Source organism: Solanum lycopersicum, chromosome 2, assembly GCF_036512215.1.
Source record: "Solanum lycopersicum chromosome 2, SLM_r2.1".
NCBI lineage: Eukaryota > Viridiplantae > Streptophyta > Magnoliopsida > Solanales > Solanaceae > Solanum > Solanum lycopersicum.
Window position 1 is genome coordinate 68,214,154 of NC_090801.1, and position 22,439 is coordinate 68,236,592.

The 22,439-nt window shown below is 29.4% G+C and overlaps 3 protein-coding genes across 8 annotated transcripts; 1 reads left to right on the top strand and 2 right to left on the bottom strand.

Annotated features, from left to right (window-relative positions):
• The first annotated feature begins 3,734 nt into the window (after window positions 1–3,734).
• On the top strand, window positions 3,735–8,528 carry LOC101253244 (autophagy-related protein 101). 6 transcript variants are annotated; one of them, XM_004232013.5, is made up of 8 exons: window positions 3,735–4,077; window positions 4,160–4,196; window positions 4,848–4,933; window positions 5,891–5,986; window positions 6,292–6,454; window positions 6,557–6,719; window positions 7,322–7,443; window positions 8,114–8,528. In XM_004232013.5, the coding sequence occupies exons 1-7, from the start codon at window positions 4,045–4,047 to the stop codon at window positions 7,428–7,430; spliced, it is 687 nt and encodes a 228-aa protein (XP_004232061.1). In that variant the 5' UTR covers window positions 3,735–4,044; the 3' UTR covers window positions 7,431–7,443; window positions 8,114–8,528. The 6 variants fall into 6 exon arrangements, with proteins under 6 accessions (XP_004232061.1, XP_069150076.1, XP_069150075.1 ...); XM_069293974.1 differs by having other exon boundaries at window positions 3,755–4,077; window positions 4,796–4,933; XM_026029619.2 differs by having other exon boundaries at window positions 3,987–4,077; window positions 4,796–4,933; window positions 7,330–7,443; window positions 8,114–8,252.
• An 803-nt stretch (window positions 8,529–9,331) lies between these two features.
• On the bottom strand, window positions 9,332–11,745 carry LOC101252940 (geraniol 8-hydroxylase-like). The gene is made up of 3 exons (XM_004232012.5): window positions 11,093–11,745; window positions 10,268–10,706; window positions 9,332–10,177 (listed from the first exon to the last, which is right to left on the bottom strand). The coding sequence occupies exons 1-3, from the start codon at window positions 11,551–11,553 to the stop codon at window positions 9,572–9,574; spliced, it is 1,506 nt and encodes a 501-aa protein (XP_004232060.1). The 5' UTR covers window positions 11,554–11,745; the 3' UTR covers window positions 9,332–9,571.
• Window positions 11,746–18,824: 7,079 nt separating this feature from the next.
• On the bottom strand, window positions 18,825–20,823 carry LOC101252644 (geraniol 8-hydroxylase). Its single transcript, XM_004232011.5, has 3 exons — window positions 20,310–20,823; window positions 19,762–20,200; window positions 18,825–19,486 (listed from the first exon to the last, which is right to left on the bottom strand). The coding sequence occupies exons 1-3, from the start codon at window positions 20,759–20,761 to the stop codon at window positions 18,881–18,883; spliced, it is 1,497 nt and encodes a 498-aa protein (XP_004232059.1). The 5' UTR covers window positions 20,762–20,823; the 3' UTR covers window positions 18,825–18,880.
• Between the last annotated feature and the right edge of the window lie 1,616 nt (window positions 20,824–22,439).

The window sequence follows — 22,439 nt, forward strand, 5'->3', positions numbered from 1 at the left end:
TTTCACAAAATAAAGTATTGGGTCCCATCACCAGATGCCTCCATTCATTGACTCTTCCAATATTGCTTTGACTACACACACAGGATCAGATCAATCGTCTAATTATATTCTACCACACTAGTTGTATAATTTCCATAAATTATTGCTATGGTTGAATAATATATGACTAAATTGACACCTTTATCATACTTTCCGATCGATCATCACAACTGAAATGAATTCAACTGAAAAAAGTGCATGCAATCATGTATTTTGATGTTATACATTTTTGGTTTGTTCAAGATTCTAATCCATCAAAAACTACTACGTAATCTAATATTACTATATTTAGGGGAGTTATGAATTTATCGTATGTAGTAAAAGTGAATTTACACCAATCACAACTCATACATTTCAGGTTTGAGCACGATCTATATTCCCTCTAGAAGATAGTTTTCTTTTATAACCTCTTTATGTCATATTATAATGGGAAATCTACTTCTTTCAATACTCATAACGGTGCATTTATTTGTTATAAATAATGTAGCATTACACTCCTTATGAGTGAACTCGTGACTCAATAATTATTTTCAAAGTTTGATATATTTTAATTGCTTGATTTTGAAGGCTTATGATACTGGGATTTCGTGAATTCGAACGAACTCAGTAGCTTTTAGTAATAAAATTGTCGTTTTAAAGGAAATTTAGAATCTCAAACTCTTTATTCGGGCTTCGCTTATACGTAAATGTTCTTTCCTGTGTCAAATTAACAGTTGTACATTACACATTAATTGGGCGTTTCTCTTTTTTTTTCTTTTTTTTTTCAGTTTCTTACTGTTCTAACATATTTGTATATTCTTATTACTCTTATGTACTTTATATTTTTCTAAGTGCGTACAAGTTACCAGAAGAAAAAATATGCATATCTCATATCAATCCTTAATCCTTTGACACCATATACTAAAGTCTAGACAATGACTACTCTACATTTTTTACTATGATACCTACTTACCGAGCTAAGCAAAATAAGTAATAATAAAGGGGGCTTGGCCATAATTTTTTATGAGGATGAGAGAAAGTAATGGTTTCGGATAAAAATGCATTATTTTGTGTTATTTTTCAAAATAAGTGAAATTAAATAGTTTAATAGATTTTATACTTGTTTGAATTTATATTGTAAACTCTTTTACTTAATTATTTATTAACTAGATTCTTAAAAATTTAATAAATTATAATATATTAAATCCATCCGACCATTAATCATTGACATGTTTATATGACATTAAGATAATTGAGTACATGCATGTGAAGACAAGTGAACTTCATATTTAAATTTTAAAAAATATTTTAAAATAAAATATCAAGTTTAAAAAAACTATAAATAATATATTGAATTCAAAAAAAAAAAACTAAAAGATAAAATAATAAATTAAAAAAGAAAAATAAAATTTAAAAAGTCTCTTCTTCCTTCAACTCAACCTAATTTCACCGCATCTCCATTAATGCTCCAACGCCTTTTTCTTTCTTCTCCACAGTTATTATCACCTTTAGCAGGACATTGGCATCTCCTTGTCGTCATATTTGAAGTTGTTATCGCTGAAGGGAGAAAGCGACGTTGATTTTATGGAAAGCGGTGAAATTACAGTGTGACGGCTTGTACAGGTCTCGTTGGCAAGGAAAGCGGTGGCGGCAATGACTTCGCCGGTGGATTTTAGGTGTTACCTGTGGAGTCCCAAATTTCGTTTAAGAAATTTAAAAATCATTATTTTCTATTTTAATTATTAAAACTTTGTTTGTTTAATAATTTTTAAAAATTAAATAATGAAGATAATTATGACATGTTATTGCATTATGTGACATGAATTTGACAAGTCATTTATTAAAAGTCGAGTGAATTACACACATAATAAGATGAGCTTTAAAATATTCATTTGATTGAATTAAAATTTAATTAATAAATAATTAAGTAAAAAAATTTAAAATATAAATTCATACAAATATAAGAGTTCATAAGACTAATTCGCCTTTTACATAAAAAAAAATAAATCAAAGTGATAATTAACAAGAAGGATTAAAAGAGAAGCAAATGGAGATCACCATCATTGATTTTGAAGTCTTTGAAGAGTGCATGCAGATAATATAGCAAGGCAATTTGCATGACAAGTGGGCTAAACGATGAGGCAAACAGGTGAAACAATTGAAGTGTGGCTTCTTATATGAGGAAATATATCATCTATTATTTTATAGGAAAAAATGTCAGAAAAATACTACAATTTTGATATACTAAATTTTATGGAAGACGCATTATTTAATAGTGTATCTTAAAGGTATATATATACCTACCGAATATATTACTATTTATAATTATATAAATTTATAATATTTAAGTTGACACACATATATATATCTTTAGAACATATAATTAAATAGAGTCCGAAGTTTAAAGGATGAAAAATATTAATAAAAATTCTAAAATGGAATATGATTTTTTTTAAAAATTAAAACGATAAAATCACTAGGGAAGAAGCGATTTTGTCAACCTGATTTAAGAAAAATTGCTGCTATAGCAGCGATTTGTTCAATTTGTTTTTTTTTTTAAAAAAATAATTAAATCAAGTCACTGCGATTTTCCTTATCAATTTATTATTATTATTTTTTAATAAATCGCTACAAAAAACAGCGATTTTACGTTAATTTTTTTAAATTTTTAGCGATTTATCAATTTACAGTTTTTTTTTTTTTTAAGTATATCAATGTCAGCGCAGTGATTTACCTTTTTTTTTAATTTTTAAATAAGTCATTATTAAATTATCATTCTTTTCTTTCAAATGTCCCTACCCATATTCTAATTTTATTTTAATTTTCAGTATTTTTTATTTAATAAAAAAAACTCAATCTAAATAATATGATCACAATATTTATTATTATTATATAACGAACAGAATAAGTTATTTTTTCTCCTCTAAAATAAAATTCTTTTTCTTAAATGAAGACTATGAGAAGCAGCCAAAAAAACAGATTCTTTTTCAACCCCCTCCTTTTAAATATTAAAAAGAAATTAAGAAAAATTTAATAAGTCGCTGTCAGTGCAGCGACTTATTTAAAAATCGCTGCTATAACAGTGATTTTCCTTAACTCCGGCGGATAAAATCGCTACCTTTCTAGCGATTTTACCATTCTGATTTAAAAAAATATTTATATACCATTTTGAAATTTTTATTAATTTATTCACCTTTAGGCTCTGGACTCTAATTAAATAGTGCAGAAATAAAAAAATCCTTTCTAAAATTTGATATCGTTACAATAATTTTGGTTAAATTTCAAATCTTTTCTCTATTTTATATAGATTAAAATATTAAATAAAATGCATGTATTAATGGTTGGCAAATTAAACTATTTTAAAATAAAATAATTCTTTCAAAGTAAGCTATCAATTTATATGAGGTACTCTCTCTTTTTAACTTAACTAACAAAACATATATTTTGAATATTTAACAACAGAACCATCATTTTAACTATATATTGGATTTCACTTATTTGGAAGAAAAAAACACCACCAGGTATATATATTCCATATTTTTAAATTTTGCGTCTCCATATTGTTAAAATTTATGTCTACTATCTATTAAAATTACATTTCATAAATTGAGGCTAAACATAAAGTGTATTATAATAGTATTATTGTTAGTATTATTAATCATGAATATAGCAATATGTTAAATTATATAAAACTGTATTATTTTGTATAAATAAATAATTTTGCTTTATAATCGTCGTATAATTGGGGAAAGCAGGGAATGTGGATGATCACTATTCACTACTCTCGAGAAGACGAAATTCGAAACCAACAAAAGGGGCGTTGGCACTACTATACCACCAAAGGGCTTGAGTTGAAAATTTTCAGTTAATCGATAAAAACCGCCAGTAGTGGATTATATAACAGAATGAAACTGACTTGGAGCTGCCAAACAAGAACCACATGCACTAGGGTTAATCAAATTCGGCATTGCGAAATCGTTCGTCTTCAAATTCTGGATCATCTCAAGAAATACTACGAGTGGAATCATGAACTGTGAAGTTTTCAAGCTGAAAGAACTTGTAAGCATCTCTCTGCTCCCCTATGAGATTGTTTATGTAGCGAGAATTTTAGCTTCAATGTTAATTTATGTTTCTATTGAAGGATGTGGAGCAATTTGAGATACAAGATGTTCTCCAATGTAAGTCAGCTATTTAAATTTGCTGTTTCATTTGTAATTTCTTGTTTTACATCTATTTATCCGTAATTTTAGCAATTTATGGTGTCTTCGAGTGAATGTTGAAGAAGTTCCATCTCTGTTATCTCCTCAGATTTATTTTTCATTATTTAGTTTTTCTGTATACTGATAAATTAAACTCTAGAGCATTTAATATATAGCTGCATTAATTCCCTTGAGATGTACCCGACAAAAATAAATTAACTTGAGATGGCCATTAAAAAGCTATAGATCTGAAGGTAATCGTAGACATGATTAGTTCTCATATTTTTGTTTCCTGGACTGCCCTAGTGGAAAGTATGAGTTCTTTAAAAGTATTCTTAAGGCTAAAATGGATACATGTTAATCATATACCACATGATGCTTTAGTTAAGATCTTTAACAGTACAAATTCTAGATTAAAGTGCACAAGAATTTTCCTTAATTGGATGTGTAACTTTAGGTTATGATGGAGATAGTTTATCATTCTATAAAGTAACGTTGTCGACCAAATTTGGGAATGTGGGGTGGGTGGATTCAGTTTCTGATTGGTTTGATAATATTCTTTCATATTGCTATCATAGGATACCTTGTGTAGCTTTATCCTAAAAAATAGAAAGGTCAAAATGGCTGCAGGCATTCTTCATTCAATCATGTTTCACAGAGCATTAGGTCTGATATATCCAAAGAATGTGGATTCGGAACTCTTTGAGATAACATATGTAAGTAATTTCTGAACTGTCAAAATACTACGTTGGTAATCTATTTATCTCTGTCTTTATTAGTATTAGGTTGGTATTTTGACTCCCCCTCCCTGCCCTCCCCATCTTCTTCCCCATTAGTAGTGTATGAATCAATTTTTTGTAGTAAAAAAGACTCTGGAACATGTTTTATTCCCAAAGAGTCTTTATTGATTCTGTATAATGTTGCTTTAAGATACTGATACTTGAGTCATGCAAAAAAAAATTTATAAAAGAAAAAATTCAATTGTGTTTTTAATAAAATGTGTACTTTTCTCTTCCCCTGAAATTTCCTAGTCCTTATAATCTTATTGTAGAATCAAATGTCTGGTTGTAAGTATCTCCATTACAATAAGTGAAATCTAGTGATGCTTAATTTGGACATAGGACTAACCCAGCATAGTTAGTTCACATAATGAAAGTGCGTGCTATCTATATACAAATTCAACATATATCTGGCATTTTTATTTCTGTCTTCTTTCCTAATTATAATTTTCTGAAAATTTTTGTGTGAAAGCTTCTGTCATTTTACCCCCTTAAAATTTTCATTTGAATGGAGTGCTAAAGCAATTATAAGATTTTGTGAACTGTGTGAGGACCATAATTAATTATGTAAGTAAGTTTCTAAAATAAGCAGAAGTTAAAAAGACTGGATGAGATTTAAGATGATACAAACTTAAATTGAAGTTAAACTGTCACCGGCTGTCAATTATGACTTATTAAAGAAAGACAAGAAGTTGGTGTATATCTAGAACTTGGGCGGCCCTTAAATTATGTCAATCTAAGGTGATCAATGTAATAAGTGATTTTTTTCTGATTTGAGTCTCCATTCCTTTCCCTTGGTGGAAGGAGGGTTTGGTTTTTCTGGCGAGCCTATTCCAAGATGTTTCCAATATTTCCTGATGGCAACTTTTAGTTTCTTCATGTTAAATTAAACAGATGCAGTGTAGTGATTTTGTAATTGAGAGGAAAGTTGATGAGAAGATTACCCAATTTATCGATAAGGTGAAGAAGCACCCCAACCAGAAACACCAGGTTCGTGATCCGAGCTTCTCTATTTGGCCAAGTGGAATACTTGCTAAATAGTCCTTGTTACTTTGTTCCTTTCACCCTTTCAACTAGTAATCTCTATTTTTCTTTACATGTGAACATTCCTCATGAGATATTTCTCATGATATCTTGTAGTCTTTTATTTTGTACTCTTTACTTCCAAAACAGGCTGTATATTACTTAGGAACTGATCACTGACCTTCTTACTCACAGACTATTTTACAACTTAATTGCTGTTGGATTTGGTAGTGGCTAACAAAACTTTCTATTGGAACATTAAAATGATGCAGATCTGTGTATCCTTCTATGAATCCAAAAACAAACAGACCTCATGGTTCACAAAGAACGTTGAACGTTGCTACTGGGAACACTGGTACATAAATTTGAGCGTGGCTCATAATCCGAAAGCAGATTCTGGCAAGTCTCACCACTCCAAAGTTGTTAACCTAGAAGGTACTAATTTGTCTTAATTTCTTTGCTTCTACTCGTACAAATTCTCCAGTTTTTGCATTTCTGAAGAGATGTATATCCCTTTTTGTCTATCCATTATCACAGAGGGTGCACCTAATGAGAGGGAGGTTCGGCACTCAGGACTGGAATCATCTCTTCGTGAAGTTCTTCTTCAGATAATCAACTTTGTGAACGAGAAAAAGGACCATATTCCCTCGATAGAAAATCTTGAGGGTACCTCATTTCCCTTTGAGATCACCATCTCAAGGTAATTTCCCCCCTTTGGCTAAGTTATCCACATGTTCTAAATTTTTTGTAGTTATTCGGGTAAGTAAAAATGGTTTTGCAAGTTTGACTGTGCAAGCTGTTATGCAGGCTATACATAAGCTGTCACTTATCAATTTCAAAAAATAAGCTGCACTTGTTCAGATCACTGCTGCCGCTTCTGTTTGTTACGTCTGTTTCTGTCTTATTAGCATCATTAGGAATTATGACTGACATGGATGTTACTAGCATGCATATTTTTTCCAGAAATGAGAACATATAATTTGCCTTTTGCTTCCTTGATATTTATGATATCTTCTCGTTATTCTATTCTAGGCATTGAGGAAGTTATTAGCTTATTTTGAATGTCCTTGATCTTTTCTCTGAAAATCTAGCAATCCCGTAATTATAATAGTTTTTCACAGGGACAAAAGGATTTAAATGTTCAATATCAGTTCCCCCTTTGCAAATATCAGTTTGTGTGCTGGTGACAAACTGGTGGAAAATCGAATTCAATTGAAGGAGATTTTTTAATGCAAATCTTTCTTTTTATAGAAATTTAAAGATTGTATTGATCTAGCTAAGTTATGTGTTGTTTTCTTTTAGTTTATCAGATTCTGCTTTTGGGATGGAACTGCTCAAGAGAATGCTCCCGCATGGCAATCGACCATGCTCGGCTGACTTTCAGTTTCTAAAGGGATCTGATTTTGTTTAACTTCATGATTGGGGTAAGGTACAATTGTTGTCATCTGATGTCTGAAAATGGTGAATGTTAGTTGTAAATGGGGGAGGCTTCTGGCAGATGACTAGCTCGGCTGAACGAAATGAAAATCATATGTTCATATCATACTTGTCAAAACTACAATTGTGCTCCTTTCTCGTGTTACTTCCCATTTCGCTATATGAATGTGCTCCCTAGATCTAACGTTCGGAATTGTATCAGTTCCGGCATTAAATAGGTCCTGAGATACACCCACAACTTTGAGCTGAAAATTACTCAAGAAATTAATCATGCAAACAACATACAGATGATGAAATTTATTATTTTCATAAGAAACATAGGTAGGGAGTTTTCCTTCTGTAGGTCTTGTTTTTAGTTGTATGTTCTTTTTACGAGAGATCTTCATTTTTACACGTAAGAGATATATCTGTAAAGGTTTTTTTTTTCTATTCAATTCGTAAGTGGATCATTCTCTCATATTTTCTTCACTACTAATATATTTAGTTGATACACATACTTCCCAATCAATAACAAAAAAATAGAAGGATAATAAATGATAGCTCACCAAACAAAATGATGCTATATGGCTGTGATTAATCTGTTGGGGGAGTATGTGCACTTGTTGTGATTAAGGCATCTAAAACATCAGTATTTTGATAGTTTTGGGATTTCCTTAGGTCCAGCCTCTCATTTTGAGGACGGGAAAGTAATCGACCAAGTTTGGTTTAGCCATGTCCATCATCATTCCCTCCATCAATTCCTTGCCCAAAACTCTTGAGAAGAAAGTGTTGGAAAATAAATTCAACATGATCCTGAATATTGCTGCACCGATATCTACCGCTTCCCCCATTTGGCTACTCCTTTCACATTAATCAAAAAGTTCTTCCATCTTCTTGTACCTTATAGAAAACATTTTCACTTTATGTTTAACTTATTTATTTAAGTTTCCAAGTGTCCTTAATTTTGATGAGTACGTAGGAATATAAATTGTGTAATAAGCTCATAGCTCTTGTAAGCTATGAGCTTTTTCAATAAATGAAATTTTTCAACATTATTTGGATAATATTTTTCAACAAATGAAATTTTTGTCGATTTTGTTCAACTAAAATTTACATTTATCATCTCTTGGCTTATTAAATTTGTTGATGGATTTCTAGAATATCAAAAGTCTTTCAAATTACCAATACAACTACATGCACCCGGTAAACTATCTTATTATTAAGAGATGCTTGCTTAGACTTTGGACTTTAGTCTTCTTCTCAATCTTGATTATAATTTTCTCTTTATATTATTTATTGCTCATTAACTTTTAATTTAATTATGATTTATATTAACATAAGACACACGTACCATGGACGTGTCGAAAATTAGTATTTACTAATGTTTTTAGCGTGACCTATCACATTCATAATTTGGCAGTCTAATAAATGGAGCTGGGGTTTGACATTTGATATGTGGAGTAGGATTCACCTCTTTTTCTACCCTATTTCTTTCTTAGGAAGTAACTCCAATTTTCAGAGGGTTTGACATTTGATATATGGAGTAGGATTCACCTCTTTTTCTACCCTATTTCTTTCTTACGTAGTAACTACAATTTTCAGAGGCGTATTTAAGATTTTGATTAGATGAGTGCATAGTTATAAAAATGTATTTTTAAAATATAAATTTAATTAATTTAACTTTTAAATTTTTACTATGAACCATAAACTTTTAAAAGTTATAAGTTCAAAAATATAGTACTACTAATTATAAATTTTCATATTTGATTTAATTATATAAAATATTTGTAGTGCTGATTTTTTTTAGGAATTTTCAAGTGTGTTTTGAAATTTTTTGAAAGATTAAAGGGAAAAAACAAAAGCAAAATTAGTTGAAATGTCTAAAACACCCAATCATCATTGTATTATTATATGATACTTTAAATATGGATTCATATATATTTATTTATTTTTTTTAAAAAAAAATATAATAATTCTATATATGATCTAGGGAGAGGAGCATGGCCTCTAGATACGCTCTGATTTCCTTCCCTATAAAATAACATAATTTGTGCTTATACTTTTATTGGAAATATAATTATTAGTTACGGTGTTTATTATCCATTGCTTTTTCTAGGAAGCATCTGATTTTGAATTTCAGAGTGGAAGTGGAACAGCTCTAAGAGGATGAAGTCTGGTTAAGGTGAGGCCAAATTTCTCCTGCATGTCCAAGTCATTTGGTGCAATGTCGCCCTCAATTTTCCACTTAAATGTATTCAACAGTGAGCCTAGCATTACTGGGACCATCCTTATTGCCAATGGCAGACCAGGACAAATTCTTCTACCAGCACCAAATGGAATTAACTCAAAATTTTGACCTCGCACATCCAATTTTGAATCCATAAATCTATCAGGATTAAACACCAAAGGGTCTTTCCAAAAAGTTGAGTCCCGGCCAATTGCCCACACATTAATCAACACTTTTGAATCTTTAGGGACAGTGTAGCCACACAGCTCAACATCTTGCTCTACTCCTCGAGGTACCAAAAAAGGAGCTGGAGGGTGCATCCTGTAAGTTTCTTTAATAATGCATTGCAAGTAAGGGAGTCGGGCAACGTCAGTTTCTTCCATCAGGTTACCTTCTCCGAGGACTTGTACGAGCTCAGCTTGGACTCTTTTCATAATATCTGGAGATCTAAGAAGCTCAGTCATAGCCCATTCCACTATGTTCGAACTTGTATCAGTTCCGGCATCAAATAGGTCCTGAGATTAAGATGCACCCACAAGTATGAGCTGAAAATTAATCATGCAAACCCATACGGATAATAATAAAACATAGAAAGAGTAGCTCACCAAACACAATGTTGCTATATGCATGTGATTAATTTCTTGGGGATTCTGTTCACTTGATGTGATTAAGGCATCTAAAACATCAGTGTTTTGATAACTTGGGGATTTCCTTATCTCCAGCCTCTCATTTATGAATCCATTAAATAGCTTTAGTAGTTTCCCCAAATGAGAATTATATCGACTTAGACCTTGCGGATGCACTATTTTCAGGACGGGAAAGTAGTCTACCAATTTTGGTTTACCCATCTCCTTCATCATTCCCTCCATCAATTCCTTAAATTCTTTACCAGAATTTTCATACGGATCTGCCAAGTCCTTTGAGAAGAGAGTGTTGGAAAGTAAGTTCAACATAGTCCTGAAAACTGCACCACCAATATCTACCGCCTCTCCAATCTGGCTACTCTTTTTACAGTAACCAACAAGTTCTTCCAACTTCTTGTACCTTATTAAAAAAACACGATTAATTAAATCACTAGTTTAACTAAATTATTTTTTGATATGCCGTATAATAATATCATTAGTTAAAATCAGAACCATCCAGGAGTTGGGACATGTGATTTGAAATCAAAATTTCTAAGAATATGTTATTAGTATTATCATTGAAAAAAGAAAAAAAAAATCAAATTGCAAGTCAAACAAAATTTCAATGTTATAACACGTGTCTAAAAGAGAACAAATAATTTCGAGATATTAGAGCAAACAGAAATTCTGAGTCTAAATCTCTCTATCGTGTTATAAAAAATATCTATATTCGTTGAAAAACATAATTAATCAAATAAATAGTTTAAAATTTTTAGATGACGAAGTCAGACAAACAATACTACGTACCTAAGGTGGTGACTGGCATCAAGCTTGTTAATAGAGAAGATGTGGGAAGTCATGAATTTGCGGAAAATTCTCCATTGAGGATGGGAAGCAGGAAGCCAACCAACGGAAAACATGTGAAAATTTTCCTCTTTGACTATATCAGGAATAGACCTGCTAGAAAAGGCTGAATCTTGCTTTTGGAGCACTTGTTTGGCCATATCTGAAGAAGAAATCACCACAGTTGTTATTTGCCCCAACTTCAGACGCATCACTGCGCCATGCGAATCGGCGAGTTTTGCAAGGGATTTATGAGGTTGATTCCCCAGTAAATGAAGATTTCCGATTATGGGTAATGGAAAGGGTCCTGGAGGAACCTTTCTGCTTCTATTTGTTGTTAATAAATTGAAGCATTGGAACAAAGTCCAGGCAAGCAAGAGAGCTAGAGGAGTGCAATAAAAACAATAATAATAGTAATAATCCATAGTAATTAACGTTATAAAAAAAATGTGTTTAACTATAGGATGAATTTATAGTGGTATGTATATTCTGTTGTAACAGTGGGCTCGGGTATTGTATGATATTTACCATTACAGTTTGATAATTTTGATTGTTGATTTTTTTTAAAAAAGCACTATGATATTATTATTATTATGTCAAGTTCATTTGGAAGGATTCAATGTTTTAAAGTTTGGTTTCGCTATTTTGAAGTATGAGAAATTGTTGCTGTTGGTTTATTTTACTTCAATTGACATATTTTTTTATAATGACAAATTATAAATTCAAATTTCCAGAAAACATCTGAATTATATTAATTATTATACTAGAATAATATTTTATAAATGTAGAATTATTTTCTTTAAAAAAAGTACAAAATAATTTCCTTCCTCAATCAATTACACACAAACATCTCAATCAATATTCAAATATCTAAATAATTAATTTACAAAAACATCGCAATCAATATTCAAACATCTATATAATTAATTTACAAAAATATCTCAATCAAAATTCAAACGTCTAAACAATTAATATTCTATTGATACTATTTTGCATATTTGCTGATATATGATTATAATGTAACTCTCTATTTCAATATAGCATTTTATATTTCACTATATTTTATAAACATCGAATATCATGTCGTATATAAAAAAGAGAGAGAAAAGATAAATATATTTCTAAACAATCGTAAATGATACGTAGATATCCTATATTATACTTTTGGGTCATTGGTGCCCCTGTCGTTCAAAAACTAAAGCATATATGCCCTTCACTCATCGGATCGGTGGATAAGATTGACTTTTTTTTATTAATGGATAAAATTATGACATGTGTATGTCCGTTAGCATAAATGATACATATGCTCTAGTTTTTGGACGGCAGGGGCACCAATGTCCCCAAAGTATGACAAATGATATTTTTGCATACTATTTATATAGTTAAGGGGTATATTTGTCATTTTTCCCTAAAAAAATTTATCAAATCAAAATAATAAAGGAAAAGGCATAGATTGCCCATAAATTTGTCTCGAAAAGTTATTTACACTCTTAAACTATCACCGTGACCTATTACACATTTTTACTATTCAAAAGTGAATTTATTATTGCCCCGAAATTTGTAACACCTCTCACATTGTGTGGTATATTACACTCGTTGTCATATCAGCACTATATCAGTATCATGTTATGAATTATAATTTTTTGTTTTGTTTTCTTTTTATTACTTATGTTTTCTTTTGTTAACTAATTAAATTATTTTATTTCTCTAATAATTATATATTCTTCATCACTAAATACTACCCATTTCAATTCTAATTTCATCAGAAAAATCTTATCCAGCCACTTCACTATTAATTTTGTTCTTCACCTACTATATCACCTTCAATTTTTCTCTTTATTGTGGACCAACATCAAATACACCACCACCATTATTAATGGTAACAATTTTTTCTTTTTGGCCTAAGTCATCGATAGTCCCTTAAAGTTGTCCGCATAATTCATTTAGACACCTCAACTGAGACTCTTACCTATTAGACACTTTAATATTAATAAATATTAATCTATTGAACATAAAATTACAACTATCTTTACAAATATTGTGCGTGTAATGCACACTCTTTATGTTGACAAAAAGTACGAATAGAACTACGATACGTGGCACATGGGCCCATTAATTTAATTTTAAAAAATAAAGAATATTTTCCTTCCTTTAATAATATATAAAAAAAATTAAATTAATTAAAAAAAAATCTTTCCCCTCACCCTCACCCCCACCTAACCCCATTCTATCTAACTTACTGCCCTTTTTTCTTCATCTTATTCTCTTCTTCTTCTCTCTTGTTCCATAATCACCATTCCTCTTCATAACAAAAAAAAAATGCCTAATCCCATCTCATTTCGAATTCATCCACCAAATGTTTTTCTCTTTCATTTTCTTCATTATATGTTATTCCTTTGACGACTATTACGATTTTATAAATATAATACACCTTGATAAATTATTTTAAAATCGACAACAAAGAGAAATTAAAATTATATCAAATATTTTATAGCATTTATAATAAGTTTATGAATGGTGATAGTTGCTCAATTGGAGTTATTGAAAATAAAAAAGTACATATATTGGTCAATTTTTAACTCCAAATGTTTCAGTTTTTCTTCTTCTTGAAAATGCAGCAGACGTTTTGTTTACAAAAAATGAAAAAAAAAATCATAACAAAAGCAGAGAAATTTGAAGTTTTTAAAATGGTGTGTTGAAGGAAGATGAGTGTGGTTTTTTTTTTTTATGATTTAAAAGATTAATGCTTAATTAAATTAATTTTTTTATATATATTTAGTCAATGCATGCCAAGTGTCAACAAAGTAGGTATAAAAATTTTTTAAAAAAAATAAAAAAATGCATTCACGCGCTCAGCAGCAGTGGGATACATTTACTTTGCCACGTCAGCATTTTGTGTTTAATAGGCACATTTCTTGATAATTTAAGTGTTCAATAGGTATAAGTCCTAGTTCAGGTGTCTAAATGAATAATCGGGACAAGTTTGAGTGGCCGCATATGACTTTGGCCTTTCTTTTTTATCATCTTCAATTACCTATTTTAAATTTTGTTTACCATCCATCATTATCAAATTCATAATGCTGCTATCACCACCAAACCCAAAGTTGATTAACAACAACAATTTATCTAGCAAAGTCAAAAAAAAAAGATAGAAACAATCCATCAAAATTTTTCTAGATAAAATAAAATTATTCACTAACAAATTTATAAGAATTAACCTAATTGCAAATAAAAAAACATATTATAAGATTGTTATAAAAAAAAAAAGTGTGATGAAAATAAAGAAAGAAGAAGAAGAGGAGAATGATGGGATGTGACGAAAAAGATGTGTGGAGGGTGGACGTAGAAAAAAGAATTCTAACCTTTTATATTTTTACTTTAATTTTAAATTGACGATCTTACTTATCTTTTTTTTTGTCATTTCAACTTTAGGAGATAAAAAAACTTCACTTTTGAGTGATATAAATATATAATAGAGCATTAAAATAATTTAAATATATAATTGATTTTATAAAAAAAGTTAAAAAGAAATTGATCTCTTTTCCCAAATAATAATTTTAAAAATATTAATTTTCATATTATATATATATATAGAGAGAGAGAGAGCACGTGAAGGGGGCTATGATTTAATCCATATTATAAATGTGTGTGTATATATATATATATTACAAGGATGAATTAATTAATATGAATTAAATCATAGGGCCGGCCCCTCATGTTCTCAAAATTGATCCATTTGTGGAGTACGTTTCACCACATTTTCCTTGCTGCAGCTGAATGCATTATTGGATCGATTACATGGTATGATGATGTACCTCTTTGTTTCTATCCATCAAATCAAAACAATTGGTGGACAAACCTTGCGCGTGATTCACAAACAAAAACATGGAAACTTTTAGTGGCTGAATTAGGTATCTTACTTCCGGCTATTTTGAAATAATTTATCTCGATAAATATGTAAAATAATAAAATTATTTATTATTTTTCTAAAAAAAATTATTTTTTAGAAGATATTTTTATAAATAAATAACTCATTCTTAAAAATTATATCAGATATATTTGTCAAATCAAATAACTAATAAAAAATAATTTTATCATAACTTATTCAAATTATAACTTATCCTAACAACGAACGTAATTTTTCTCATCATAAATAATCTTAATAAACAATGCTTCAAACCAAACCACCTCTTACTCTATCTCTCTCCAAAATGTGTAATATATGTAACTATTGAAAGTTAATGTAATGCCTCTTTATAATTTATATAACTTATTTTTCGTTTTAATTTGTTTCAAATATAATAACATATTTTTATATTATTGTTAACATTTTAATTTAAAATTTTACTTTTACCTTTTACGTAAATTTATATTATTTATTTTAGATCATAAATATCAAATAATTTTCAAGTAAGAGTTATTATTTTCAGTGTAATCCATCTTTCCATTAATTTTGCCGAACAGAATTTACTAGTAACAATATAATGTAATGTCCTCATCACGGGGATTGTCCCATATTAATGTGGGTTCGGCCTCGCAGCATTTGCCCTCAAGTTCCCATATATTCACAGCAAGGCCAAAAAATATTTTTAAAAAATGTCACAACAATATGTAGATCCACATATGATGTACGCGAAAATTAGAAGCAAATATCTTAAAAAATCACATTACTAAAAAATTGTAAATTATTTAGAGATTTTATTTGGAAATTATTTTCGTAGGAATTTCCTACAAATTTTCATGCGAAATTAAGAAATTTCTGAATTTTGAGCTTTTTTACTTACGAAAAATATCTCCCGAGAAATACTGGTAAGTAATTTTGGCGTCATTTTTACAAATTTATTACCTGGGGAATTATTTACGACAAATAATTTGCAAATACAAATTTCATAGGTATATTCACAAGTTATGGGGAAAAAATTATTTTGAAATTTATTTGAAAAAAATCCCAAATAAACTTATTTGCTGATTCAATTAAAAATAATTACTTAAAAAATTATTTAAAAATAATTATATATGTTGTATTACATGTGGATTTATGTTTTACGATATTTGTTGGGAATTTATTTCTTTGAGAATTTACTTGGAAACTTTTCTACTTATAGAATTACTTGGAGATTGTATTATTATAAATTTGATTGGATATTTTTTGAGGAATGTATACTTAAATTTTATTAAATATAATTTAATTGGATTTTTTTTTTAATCTAAGAACTTATTTTATTTGAAAACTTCGAGGAATATTTTCATTAAAATATACTTACAAAATAAAAAAATTACAATAATTTAAAAAATATCAATGACAGTGGAAATTTTTTATTGTTAAATATTTACTCTAATTTTAGATTGAATAGATTATTATATAATAATATCAATCTAATATGGTGTTGGAACATTACTACATATGTCACTTTCAATGTTTTTCAACGTATCGCAAAAAAACAATAATGCGATTTTTTTCTTGTTTTTTTGTTTCAATTGAAAAGATAAAAAGAATTAAAATTACATGAATAGGTATTTACCCAACAAAAACTAACCATCATAAATGTAATTAATTTAATTTAATATTATTTATATTAAATTTTGTATTATTGAACAATTCAAGCATTATACTAAAGTATAGAAAAATTCAATAATATACATTACTAATGTGAAGTTCAATTACCCTTCATTGATAAAATTATATTAAATATAAAAAAAAAACTTTACTTGCATATCTAATTGATATTTTTATAAGCAATAAAAATGACACAATTTCTATATATATAGTAAGTTATTAATTATATTTATTTGTAAATGTATAATTAAGTATGTTAAAATATAATTATTAAAATATCAATAAAAATTTAAAATACCTCAAATACCTAATAAGATATAGTTTACAACTTTCTTGCACTTTAAACTTATAAATTTATTTATATTTTCAATTATTTATTTATAAATATTTTGTAAGTACAATTTAAACTTTGTCTATGTTTAATATGCTTAGTTAAAACATTATCTTATAAGAAGTGTAAGCATAACATTTTCATGAATGTCGGGTGAAAGTGATTTATTCTAAATATATAAATAATTATCATGTTTCAGTTTTTAAGAGTCAAATCACATAAATTTTAGCTAATATTTAAGATATATTTTATTATCATATTTAGATGATATAAAGTAAGTAATTTTGTACAATTTATGAGTATTTAAATGATATGTTAAATATTTAATTGAATTAATTAATTTTGTTCTAAGAATTAATCAAAATGGAGAAAGACATAACAAAATTTGTTCTATAATGTTATGACTTGAAATATTGATTGAATGGAATTTCAAGAAGTAACTACAAATGAGTCGGTATAGAATCTCATGGGAAATTGATAAATCAAATTGAATTTCATAGGGGATTGAGTACTTGTGAAATTGTGCATTGGGTGGGTAGTTATTTGATAAATATAGATAGGTAGGTAGATATGTGTCTAGGGGGTTCACAAATAAATATGTGTTTAGGGGTTCAGTGATTAATAAAATAAATAAATAAAAGATAATTTAAATAAATTTATTTTAATATTTTCTCGCGGCTTTACTTGTGAATAAATTTGTAAGAAATTTTTATCTTTTGTATTTTTTGCAAGAAAATTCGCAAATAATTTGCCTACGGAATTTAATCCCTTGATATATTAGTTGGGAATTTTGAAATTCGAAGGAAATAATTACGTAGGAAGATTTTCCCTTCAATTTTTTTTTTATAGGAAAATCTGTTGGCAACTTGTTTTTCTTTGAATTTTCATACATAATTCGTAAGAAAATCCTCATGTAATTCACACTTTTATATTTTGTAATTCATTGAATTATAAGAAATTATCTAAAAAGAATTATAGAATTATTTTTTGTGTCAATAAAATCTTTAACTTAAAGATTTTTATCTTCAAAATCACTCAACTACATTTACTATTAAAATAAATTTGATTTGACGAAACAAAAAATATTCACAAAGAGACATTAAGGTATAAAGCCATTAAATATATATTCAGAGCTTATACTCGAGCAGTAATATAAGATGAAGAAAAAATATACGAATGCATGGAAATGAGACATAATGTATGCCTACTTTTTCATATAAATTTGAAGACGGAAATGTGATTATACAGAGGCAAAAGAATGGATCAAGGCATAGAGAGACGCACAGCTGGAGTTAGGATTCAGATGAATTCACTAATTTTTTTTATATTTTAAAATAAAATAAATAAATATATATTAACTTATTAATCCTAAGAAAAAATTAATTTAGAACCTCAATTTCTAATCTAAGCTTCACCTCTAATAATTAGACATGTGCAAAACTAAAACCAAACATGAGGTAATTATTAAAGGAGAAGAATTATTACTCCCAAATGCGTGAACGAACTTAAAAATCTTCAGATTCCCTTGCATTTACTGAGGAAACTTTAATATCTTCATGTGCAAAATTACTCTCTCTGTTTTATTTTATGTGAGGCTTTTTGAATTTTAAGTGTCAAATAAGCTTATCTTTAATCATAAAATTTTATAGATTTTTAAAATATTTTGAAATATCAAATATTGTGACTCGTAGTACTTTTTAGGTAGTTTAAAAATATATATTTTTCATTTTAAAAAATTGCATGAGTATAATTTAAATTAATTGACTTTGAAAACTTAAAATGTGTCAAATGAATTGGGAAAGTGAAAGTACATAAATTTGTGCTTATATTAAATTATTATTTATTTATTCATTTTTTTTGGATATTAAAGGGGAAGGGGGACAGCTCGGAGAGGACGAAGTTTGGCCAAGGTGAGGCCAAATTTCTCCTGCATGTCCATGTCATTTGGTGCAATATCACCCTCAATTTTCCACTTAAATGTATTCAACATTGTGCCTAGCAGTACTGGGACCATCCTTATTGCCAATGGCAGACCAGGACAAATTCTTCGACCAGCACCAAATGGAATTAACTCAAAATCTTGACCTCGCACATCCAATTTTGAATCCTTAAATCTATCAGGATTAAACACCAAAGGGTCTTCCCATAGAGTCGAGTCCCGGCCAATTGCCCACACATTAATGAGCACTTTCGAACCTTTAGGGACAGTGTAGCCACACAGCTCAACATCTTGCTCTACTTTTCGAGGTACCAAAAAAGGAGCTGGAGGGTGCATCCTGTAAGTTTCTTTAATAATGCACTGCAAGTAAGGGAGTCGGGCAACGTCAGTTTCTTCCATCAGGTTACCTTCTCCGAGGACTTGTACGAGCTCAGCTTGGACTTTCTTCATAATATCTGGAGATCTAAGAAGCTCAGTCATAGCCCATTCCACTACATTCGAACTTGTGTCAGTTCCCGCATTAAATAGGTCCTGAGATTAAGATACACACCCACAACGTAACTTTGAGCCGAAAATTACTCCCTGAAACCACTTAGGGTTGATAATTCAAAGAGAGGGGCACACTGAACAAGTCAATTCGGTTTGTAAAAACAAGGACCACTACTGAAAATAAACTAAAGATTTTTAATTTTTCATAATTTGAAAAATACTATATGCATGTCCAATTAATGTATCAAACATGGTGACAAAAATGGACTTGACTTTGATATCATGAGAGTAATATTCTCAAAGTAGTGAGTGCTCACCAAAAGTATTGTAGCTATATGCTTGCGATCAATATCTTGTGGATTATCTTCAGTCGCTGTGAGTAAGGTGTCTAAAACATCACTACTCTTTTGTCCATTCATCTTCCTTAGATCCATCCTCTCATTTATCAATCCATTGAAAAACTTAAGTAGCTTACCGAAGTGAGAATTATATCGCCTTAGTCCTTGTGGATCTAATAATTTTAGCACTGGAAAGTAGTCCACCCAATTTGGTTTACCCATGTCTATCATTAGTCCCTCCACCAAATCCTTAAATTCTTTACCCGAATTTTCATACGGATCTGCCAAGTCCTTTGAGATTAGAGTGTTGGAAAGTAAATTCAACATGGTCCTAAAAATTGCACCACCAATATCTACTGCCTCCCCCATCTGGCTACTCCTTTTACAGTAAACAACAAGTTCTTCCATCTTCTTGTACCTTACAAAAAATAAATAAACTTTGATGAGGTCGGTGATCGATAACATATAAAAAATAGGACGGTTATGAGTCTTGCCGTCGTTTTATTATCAAAATTAATTATATATACCTAAGATGCTGGGTGGCATCAAGCTTGTTAACGGAGAAGATGTGGGAATTCAATATTTTGCGGAGAGTTCTCCATTGAGGCCCTGAAGCGGGAAGCCAAACAACGGAGAACATGTGAAAGTTGTCTACTTGGACAGTATCAGGAATTGATCTGCTAGAGAAGGCTAAGTCTTGCTTTTGGAGCATTTGTTTAGCCATGTCTGAAGAAGAAATCACCACAGTTGTTATTTGGCCCAACTTCAGGTGCATAATTGGGCCATGAGAATCGGCCAGTTTGGCAAGGGATCGATGGGGTTGAATTCCCAGTAAGTGAAGATTTCCTATTATGGATAATGGAAAGGGTCCTGGAGGTAACTTTTTGCTTCTATTTGATGTTAACGCTACTAACAAATTCAAGCCTTGGAACAAAGTCCAGGCAAACAAGAGAGCTAGAGGAATGCAATAATAATCCATATTAATTGACGTTAAAATAAATGAGTTTAACTAATTTATCAAGGGATTTATGATCAACAACATGAGCTCTACACATATATTTATACAATAGAATTTCAAAATTTCAGAACATGGTTTACCTAACAAAATTAATACGACCTCATTTCCTTTTTAGTCTGTTTCAAAAAATATAATCTCTTTTTTTTTGTAACATTTAAAATCAATTTTTCACTTGACATGTTTAGGGCCACAAGATCGAAAGACAATTTTATACAAGTTAACCAAATTTTAATTTATAACCACAAGATACAAAAGTATTTTGTATACTCTTAAACTTCGTACCAAATCAAAATAAGTTAGTCTTTGTAAAACGGAGGAAGAAAGTAGATAACATTTTTGACCAAATCGGTCAAATATGAGTAACACGCAAACTGTTAAACGGCTAAGTTTGGCCGGAGTGGGCATGGTATTGTTTGGACAATTTGAGTAAATTACAAAAGAGCAGGTCAATTCTTTTATTAACCAAAAAAGTAAAATTGTTATTGAATGTGCGATTTTGTTTTCACGTTGTTACTCTATTAATAGATCAAAATTACTGATCTATCAGCGATTTTATATAAATTTATTTTTTCAAAAAATCACTATTCATGCAATATTTTATAAATTTTCTTTTTTAAAAAAATAAAATACGATACCGTTTTTATTTTAGAAAAAGTTGAGTGGACTATTTTTCTTTCAAAAATTAGGCAGTGATTTTGGTGGTCCTTCTGTTTTTTTCCCATGTTAAGCCACGAAAAACTGGTGAGCACGTTTGGATTTTGATCCATTTTACACATGAATCAATTACATTTTTTTATTATATTTGCTGCCAGCAATTTATTTTTTTAAAAAGTAATATATATATATATATATATGTGTATATATATATATATATATGTATACTGCCAAGAGCGATTTTGGTGGTCCTTCTGTTTTTTTCCCAATGTTAAGCCACGAAAAAAAGGTGAGTACGTTTGAATTTTGATCCATTTTACACATGAATAAATTACATTTTTTTACTAAATTTGCTGCCAGCAATTTATTTTTTAAAAAAGAAAAAAAATTCCACCAAAATTTTTCACCAAAATAGCTGTTGATATATATATATCTTTCTATTTTTATGGTATTAAAAAAATCATTGGCAGCAACTTTAAAAAAAAAAGAAATCAACAAAATCGCTGCTAGGAAGCGATCTAAATTTTTTTTTTAAACTAAAATCGCTATATGCGGAGCGATATTCATATATTTTTAAATTCAAAACGCTGTCATGGTAGCGATTTTTTTTAACAGAAAAAATTGGCCAAAGTCGCTGCAGGGGTAGCAATATTCTTTTTTTTAGAAAAGGAATATGTTTTTGGAGAAAATCGCTCCAGCGTCAGCGATTTTGAACTTTAATAGAGTAATGACGTAAAATCAAAATAGCGATATTACCGCTTTGTTTAAAACAAAAATTAATGTGTCATTTTGGATTTTTCGTTATTTATTTTTTTTGTCCTTTAAACTTCAAACTCCAATATTTTGTATGTCAATAAGCATGATTTATTTGACTTCGATTCACACAATCATATCATAAAAATCTCCACCTTTAATTTTCAATTATCACACATGATTCATTCAATTGAGTAGTTCGGAAAACAAAAGGAATAAGTAATGAAAAGGA